The 9277-nt window shown below is 39.1% G+C and overlaps 1 protein-coding gene across 1 annotated transcript; it reads right to left on the reverse strand.

The window, feature by feature from the left end:
* Positions 1-988: 988 nt before the first annotated feature.
* On the reverse strand, positions 989-6615 carry MLNR (motilin receptor). The gene is made up of 2 exons (XM_066593640.1): positions 5788-6615; positions 989-2393 (listed from the first exon to the last, which is right to left on the reverse strand). Exons 1-2 carry the CDS (start codon positions 6575-6577, stop codon positions 2068-2070), a joined length of 1116 nt encoding a protein of 371 aa, XP_066449737.1. The 5' UTR covers positions 6578-6615; the 3' UTR covers positions 989-2067.
* Positions 6616-9277: the final 2662 nt, after the last annotated feature.

Below are 9277 nucleotides of genomic sequence, written 5' to 3' on the forward strand. Positions count from 1 at the left end.
CCCTTCAGCGCCCCATTGGCATATCCTGCAATGTGATCACTGGGTCCCCATAGGCTACAATAGTAGCTCAGAGCCTAGTGAAAGCTCCCAGGGCTGCTATGCATGGATGCCTATGACTCCCTGCCTATGCCATGGCTTGATAGACAATATTAAAAATCTGAAGCATTGCAGTATATAGTAAGCCAACAAGCATATGATCACAAGTTCAAGTCCCCTGTGGAGACTAAATAAAAGTGTATAAAAACACTTAATAAAGTTTTAAACATTGAAAAAAAAAGAGTTTCGCATATGTGGTATCCTCATTTCGTGAAAGTCTGAACTATTAAAATATCACAATATTTATCCCACATGGTGAACACCGTAAAGAAAGAAGTACAGAATGCTAAAGTTGCTGTTTTTTTGTTATTCTGGCAAACAAAATAATTTAGTGAAAAGTGATCAAAAAGATGTATGTACCCCAAAATGGTATTGATAAAAATTACAGCTTACCATGCAAAAACAAGTCTTCACACAGCCCAATCCACGAAAAAGAAATAGTATTGGTCTGAAAATATGGGAACAGAAATAATTTTTTCTTTTAAAAACATTTCTTTATTTCTTAAAGGTAGTAAAAAATTAAATTTGGTATCACCATAATAAGTGATACCACCATAAGTTCATATGTCTTTGTTACTGCTCTGTAAACGCCCTGAAAACAACCCCCTGTCCCCCTAAGGAAAATGGCAATTGCATTTTTTGAATTTCACCCCACTTAATTTTTTTTAAGCTGTTCAGTACATTATACGGCACATTAAATAGCACCATTAAGAAAATATAACTCGTCCCACAAAAAACAAACCCTTATAGACCCATATTGATGGAAAAATGAAAATTATGGCTTGTAGAGAGTGAAGGTGAAAAGATGAAAATAAAAAAATGAAAAATATCCGGTCTTGAAGGGGTCAAACAGCTTTATTGGTAAAGTTTAGAACCCTTTTAAATAGTCTACTTCGAACTGTGTAAAATAAGTGTACCGGAGTTGTCAGTTTATATGTATTCGAGTATGTTTACAGCTATTACATTATTCATACATTATAAGTAACAGTATAACAATATATGCTCTAATTACTTTGACACAGAATATCCTGTTAGCCCTCTTACCTGACATATTTCATAGAGACACAATAACTCATAAATACGATCAATATATTACAAGCAAATATGTACAAAAACATTATCACTACTAGTTCACATACATGCCCTTTACTTACATGTCAAATATGCACATTCACGATCAGGGAATCAATAGGCTTAAAACAAAAACATACATCTGGCAAAAGGACACACTTTTAGCATATGTCTGATAATGATAGCTTAAATGAGAGACCTTGTATATGTTGCGATACGTCTTATGGGGTTATTTGGACCTTATCTTATACTAAACTGGAGCTAAAAGACATCCCTACACAGGGAAACGACTTTGCTGATTAAAAAAAGCCAAAAGTGTCCTGCTAAAAAGTGCAGTACGCTTCCATAACCTTGGCAAAATGCCCCAATGGCTTCCCAGCTTACTAGTAGCACGTTGTCCCCCTAAGGTGCTGAAGTGGGAAGATTCCTCTTCTCTATCGCTAGGCAGTGCTTTAGCATGCTCTGCGTTTGCACCTGACTCTTCTACACCTAGGACTGAATTAAAGACCTGTGATCTACCTGCCACCTGTCCACAATCTGTCAGCATATTGCTGCCAACCGTTAACTGACTTGGGCTATAAATCATAAGCAGATAACAAAAGTTATCCTACTTCCACTAATTACATACTTTGGCATTATTGAAAGCCCTTAAAATCATCAAATTTTTGCTGCACTTATTATGGAGTTAACCAATTCCTTCTCTCTTCCTTTATGGTCAGGCCTGGAGATTATGAGGGTAAGGGAAATAATAGTAAAATAACACTAATAATAATGCCTTTTGCAAAGACAGATAGTTTTTTAAATTGCTACTAAAACAGGATTTTTTAGTAATAATTTCTCTGCCTATTAAGCTTAAAATCAATAGTTGAGCTACAGCTCTGCTCTTATGGATTCCTTGCCTCACTGTGTGGCATCAGATGTAGTGACATACTCATTATGGATACATGTAGTCTCCGTGTGACCTCCTGTTTCATCCTTGATGACATTGTAGGCTCCTTCATCTGAAGTGCGAAGTCGGAGGAGTTTGTAGGCTGCAGTCCTATACTTTTTTGAGATGAAGTTGTAAAGAATTGGGTTGATAGAGGAGCTCAGATAGAAGAGCAGCATGGCGACCAGGTTAAAATACTGCGAAAATGTCACCGCCTCGAAGTCACTGGTGTCTACATAGATGATTCTTCCCATGTGAAACGGCAGCCAGCAGATTATGAAGGCCAGTACGACCACAGCTTCAAAATGAAAAAGGGGAGAACACAGGTCAACGGTATAACCAGATGCTCGGCATCCATATAAAATAGGCATTTCAATATGTAAACATTAACCCCTTAAAGACCAGCCTCTTTTCAGATTTTGCTGTCGATTTTCATACCTGCTTTCGAAAAAAACATAACTTTTTATCTTTCCGTTGACAGGGCCGCCTGAGATTACTGTATTTTTTTATTGGTTCTATTTAACTTATTGGTAAACTTTGAAAAAAGTCTAAAAGTGAGCCAAAATGAAAAAAAAATAATTTACAATTCGGCTATTTTGGTGAGGGTGGTGGGGATTGTGTTCATTTTTACAGTGCTCACAATGTGGTAAAATGAGATGCTCACTTTATTCTTTTGGCTAATACGATTACGGGGATACCAAATTTATTTAATTTTTATTATGTTTTAATAATTTAGGGTTAAAGTCTAAATATTTTTTTTTCTTTTATTTTTTTCACAGCATTCTGACACTCAACATTTTTATTTTTTCATAGACGGGGCGAGCTGTAGTTGTTATTAATATTGTACAAACAACTTTTGATCACTTTTTGTTTTTTAAATGGTAAATAACTGCAATTCTAACAGGTTTCACTATGCAAGATAAATAAATGCAATATTTTAATTGTTTCGACACCAAATATTTTTCTTTATTTTTTATGTTAAGAATGGTAAAAGAGGGGTTTTTGGGTATGAAGCAGCTTGGCCCCCTAGCCCATTATATACTCACCCTGAAGGCCAATTACGTACATGTGTGTCATTGTTTGTCAAGGGACCATTCACATGAAATGGAATTACCCAGCAGGACGCAGCCAAATCAGCAGCTGCGGAATTCCACACTAAAATCTGCAGGTCTAATTGCAGATTTTTGATGTGGAATTACAGGCAGGTTTTAAGCTATTTACAAATCCACATCAAAATCCACAGGTAGCCTGCAGATTTTGGCGTAGAATTTACCATGGCTTGCAGTGCGTCATGCGGCCAATTCCATCCCATATGAAAGATTCCTGAGAAGCTAAAACATAAAAAGGTTTATAAAATTAGAATAAAAGTCTAATGGTTTACCTTATATACTGGCAATAAGTTTAGGGGATTGTCCAGGATTTTTGAAAAATTTCCAAAAGCAAGGAGTATGGTAAGATAAATAAAACATAAGACATTTGCGCCGCCACTCCAGTGGTCTCGGAGCAGCAGGGGGTTCACTGGGTGAGTAGTTATTTTATTTATTTCACCACATTCACTGTTTTTAGTTGTTTTTTTTTTGTTTTTTTTTAAATCCTGGGTAATCCCTACTGCCATTGTGACATACATGTACTTGTATTAGCATCCATCTCACAAAAGCAGTTGCAATGTCTTAGCAATCAAAGGCTTAACAAAGCCCCCATAGCTGTCATCGCTGAGCTTCTATTGACTTGCTGAAGGAACCGCCTAATAACTTGTCTGACAGTTGTAAACTCAAAGGGGAAAATTTACTAAGCCTGGCATTTGCAACACTTGTCGTAGTATAATTTCCCTGGCGCACAATACGCCTAATATATGAAGAGGCGCGTGCCTGTTCATGTATTAGGTGCATCACAGCACCTTGGTGCATCTACACAGAAATGTATGCCAGGTCAGACCTGTCATACATTTATGGGATGATTTATGACAGTTTAGTGGTGTAAATTATACTTAAATCTGTTGGTCTGGAAAGGTTGTCACCCCCCCCCCCCCCTCCCGACAATATGCTTAGTACTTAAAGGGTTAAATATCATTACATTTCACAATACAGTGCTTGTTTCTCTGCATTGCAGATACTCATCAGTGTAAGGGATATAGGGAAAACAGAGGTACCCAGGAGAGACGTGTATTGCAGCTACACATCCCACCCATCAACCATTCCCAATAAAAGAATGTAATGTATCTTGCAGTATAGTACAGTGTATATGTATCTTCATGACCTCTGTTACATTATCAGCTAATCTCAGCATTATTGGTTGATGATCCTATGTGTAAGAGGGCTCCCCAATTCTCATCTCACAGCTGCTGTTGGGGAGATCAGGTAAATTGGATATCAACATGCTTAATCATCTGTTTCTATGGGAAATTAAATGCTGACACCTATTCTCTTCTTTCCGTTTTAATAAACATACATGCTTGGCCAAGTGGAAAAACTGCAGAAATATCTCCTGTGTATGGCCAGCTTACAGATCAGTGATAACATAGATACATTCACCCAAAATAATTTTTTGCACCCAATTTTCAATGACAATCAGTCATACTCTCAGAGGGGGTGGGCAAAATCCTAGGTTCTCAAACATCTGTACATGTGTTCCCCTGAGGGTGCACACCATGACTCCAGAGGTTACTCCTCATGTCCTGGAAGAATCCAGACACATAAATGAGCGTGAGCTTCATGACACAAAATGGTTGGAAAGAAGAAGCCTCCTTCTTTCCAAAGGAAAGGACTTGTATAAGTGCTTTCAATGGACTTATATGGAGATGGTTGAACCAGGACAACACGACTCAGCATGGGTGTAGCACCTTCGTCAGGTCAATACTGACTGGTTAAAAGGGTGAGATGAGGAAAACTCATATTTACATATATATATTACAGACACGTAAGTACACTGTGTATTTTCATGTTGCCTTCAAGAGACACTGGGACTGATTTACATGTACTGTCTAAAGGTTAGACAGTGCAATCTTAAGACTAAACAGACTTCACATGCACCAGTTTATCACAGTAGCTCTGCTGAAGGATAACTCTGTTGAATTTTAAGACTATCTACTTTTAGTTAGCTTAGTTTATACCAAAAATTGCTTGAAAAATTTTGGCACAATTTGCCAAAAAATATGGTGTCTCAGGAGATGTCATCCCCCAACCAGTCATGTTAGCTTACATTTCTATATTCCTTTGTATCATATCGAAAACTTTATGTATTTTCTTATATTATTTTATTAGATGGATCTTTTAAGGTGAACGTATTCTAGCTGGTAAGTGACTAAACTGTACATTTATGCTAACTGCTGTAGGAGTTTCTGCTACTGTATCTATATCTGATTTATGTAGTCACCTTTAAAAGAGATCTATCCCCAAAGTGAAAGGAGAAATGGATGTAGTTGGATTAATGGACTATCTTGTCTATTTGCTGTGCAAGATCGTTGTCAATGGACAGTTAAACATTAGTGAAAATTGTTACCTTACTATTAGTGACATCATTAGCAGGTTGTGTATTCGGGAAAAAGAGAATGGTCGTCAACAAATGTATTCCAAATGTATTACTGATTTCTGGACACATAATAGACATTATGGAAAGCTTTAGTGGTTCCTCTTTATATAGCAGTCCATTACAGATATCAATCAAAATGATAAAATGTAATTTTTGTCACTTACCTAGAATTTTGACTGTTTGTCTGTGGCATTTTGTTCGGTTCACCGCATTAGGACCTTGGAGAGTATTTTTGCTTTTCCATAATGTTTTACCAATAAAGCCATAAAGAACAGTCAGGCATAACATTGGAAAGAAAAAATAGACAGTTGTCACCCACATCATGATCTTAAGGAGTCCAGAGTCCATGGCGTACTTGCTATACCTACACTCCCAGGTGATATTGGAGAAAGCAGCGTAGTGGTAAGTTTGCACATTCTCAACCACGTCATAAAAAGGGCTAGCAGACAACAATGCAATGACCCATAGAAAGACTATAACTATCTTCACCCTTCTTTTGGTAATAAAGACTTTGGCTTTAAGAGGAAAACATATCGCTAGATATCTCTCAATGCTCAAAGCCGTGATGTGTAGAATGGTGGAGTATGTGCAACCTTCACTAATGAGGCACGAAAATTTACAAATAAATCCTCCAAAGATCCAAGGTCTAGACCTCCAAAGACGATACAAGTCAAAGGGCAAGCAAAGAAGAATGATCATGTCGGACACGGCCATGCTGGATAAGTAGAAGTTTGTGGTTGTGTTCATTTCTTTATACCTTTTGATAATAAGGATAGTAATGGTGTTCCCAACGAGCCCAGCAACCATTATGACAAGACTGATTATAGTCAGTGGTATGAGTACTCGGATAGGGAAAAAGGAGCACGAGTATTCTGTGCATGGTGGGAGTTCGTAAGGAAAATAACTGCCATTGACTTCATTGCTTACATTCCGACTTATTGAATAGTTCTGCATTATCGAAATTAAGAGATAGTTACCCAGTAGACTGCGGATCCCACTTCACTGTCTGAGCTCCAACTAATAATGCTTGTGGAGTTTGGATCTCATTGAAAGTTATATGAAAAAGCTAAAAAAGTCACACGCTTCCAATTTTCCAAAGCTTAGACTTCACTGGACATCATCGACCAATCTTGATCGACCGATCATCTTGAGTTATCTGTGATGAAAGTTGATCTGCTCTATTTGGTCTCCTTTTCGGTTTCTCAGTGCCTTTAGTGGCATTGATCTTTCTGCTGCCGAAAAAAATGACTTTCCAGGCATAAAATAAACACTCATAGAACTAAATAGGTTCTTCTAGTAGAAGTGTTACACTCAGATCATTTGTCCTGGATTGTTGGAAATGGATATTCAGCTTTCTGTAGAAAAAAATACCTCCCAAGCACATGCAGCCAGCAGGAGATGGGTTTAGGATGAAGTCTGTTGTGTCAAATCCTCTGCATACTAGCTTCATACAACTTAAAAGGCTGGTGCTTAGAGAAGCAGCAATGTCTCCACCCCAAAGCTTATCACTTCTTTATAGAATACACCTCCTGCTTTTACTCATTGCTACAAAGTCTGGATTCTGCTGTTGCATATGGTTATCCTCTGTGATAACTTTTTATACTATAGCAGTCAGAACTACAGAACATTCTCTGCTGCCCTAAGTCATTAGCTCCACAAAAGTTTGTCACTTAGAACTTCCCATTACAATAAATTGATATTTGGAAAAGAACCATTTAATAAAATGCAAAAAATACTTAGGCGATGTTCAAGCCTGTGTGAATTGAATGGCATTCATACAATAAGCACTATAGCTGTTTTTATTTGAGCACCAATGAAGGAATACCATGGACAGCCAGGGTAACAAACAGAAGTGTTGGACCACATAAAACAATGGACATCGATAGAAGCTAAAGTCACTAGACTGCGACTAACTTGCTTTGGCCACATCATGCATGCAAACTCGGCTAGAGAAGTCAATAATGTTTGGAATGACCAGTGGAACCAGAAGAAAGGGCCGACAAAAAATATGCTGGCTCAACACTATCAAAATGGATACCACTATGTGCATCAAGCAGTTAAAAGAAGCCGTACTTGACAGGGAAACATGGAGAATGTTCGCCTTTAAAGTCACAGAGAGTCTTTTTATAAAATCTATGAGGAGATTCGTCTTGTATTCACTGTTGTCAATGCCACACTAGGCTGATACCCTACTATTTTCTATTAAACAGGACAGTTACTAGGAACTTGGTCAACATGGTGACTAGTGTTGAGCGAACTTTTGAAAAGTTCTGTTTGGCCAGTTCACCCAATTTCAGTTCAGTCCGAATTCATTTGAATCGAACCAAAACTTTACCAATACCCCTAAAATAAGTAAATAACAACAATGATGGCAGCCCTTCAGTAGCTGGTCCTAAGTTCAAATCTGACGAGGGAGAACATCTGCATGGAGTTTGTATGTTTTCCCTGTGTTTCATAATGATCACCTTTATTCATATAGCACATACACATTACACTGTGCTTCACATCACTTGATATTTTCTGTCCAGTAGATGTTATTCTTGGTGAGAATTGAATCTAGGACCCCAGCAATACAAGGCAGCAGTGCTAACCATTGAGCCATCATGCTTTTCCTACCCCTCAATAAATATGTTACATAATGCGCTACATAAATAAAGTTGATTATTACTATGAGTAATAAGCCCACACAAACAGAGTGTTAGAGATGGGGTTACCACTAGGGGCGCCGGGGTCCGGTTGGTGCGGGCTGCTCATCCTGGCATGGCAGGGGCCCGGGCTGGTGGCTCTGTCCAGGGTTCCCCCACTCTGGTGGTCGGCCACGGGGTGCTCAGGCTGGTGCGCGCCGCCCGGGAAAGGCGGCTTTATGTTTCCCTCTGGGCGTCATGTGACCTCTCCCCGCCCTGCATATATACTCTGCCTGCACCTGCAATATATCGGACCTGACTTCTTTGTGTTTATGACCTCGGCTGTGCATTTGACTCGGACTCTGTTTTTCCCTTGTGTACTGCGCACGTGGTTTCCCGATTTGACCTGGCTAGTTCTTGACTACTCTCTGGTTTGGTTGTTGTTATGCCCTGTCAGCTACTTGGTGCTCACCTGCGGTCTCCCTTTCCCTCTTTCCTTGGGGTCCCTGTCATTAGAGCAGCGCAGGAGCCGTCGCCCAGTTGTCGCCCTGGGGCTTAGCCCAGGGGGGTAAGTAGGTAGGGACACGGGAGAGGGCTGGCATAGGGATTCCCTGACTATCTGTCCCTGCCAGTCCCTAACACAGAGGGAGAACATACAAACTCCATGCAGATATTGTTTTTAGGCTTGAACCTAGAATCCCCCACAGTACTATCCTGTGGGAGAGAGAAGGAGCTACTGTTAACTCAGTTATGCTGACCTTCAAGAGATCAAAATGTAAACAAAGCTCACATACCTTAAAGCAGTTGATGCAGACTCTGCACCTGACCTTTAAATTCATTTGAACCACAGACCAGAGCGAGCTAGAAAATTCATTCAGACTGCAGACCAGACCACTAAATTCATTTAGATCCCAGACCTAACCCCAAAAAAATGAATCAGACAAAAAAAATCCAGGCCGCAAACCCCTAAATTAATTAGACCCCAAACCAGATCCCTAAATTCATTCAGACCATTGTCATGTCCTCTAAA

This window comes from Eleutherodactylus coqui, chromosome 1, assembly GCF_035609145.1.
Source record: "Eleutherodactylus coqui strain aEleCoq1 chromosome 1, aEleCoq1.hap1, whole genome shotgun sequence".
NCBI lineage: Eukaryota > Metazoa > Chordata > Amphibia > Anura > Eleutherodactylidae > Eleutherodactylus > Eleutherodactylus coqui.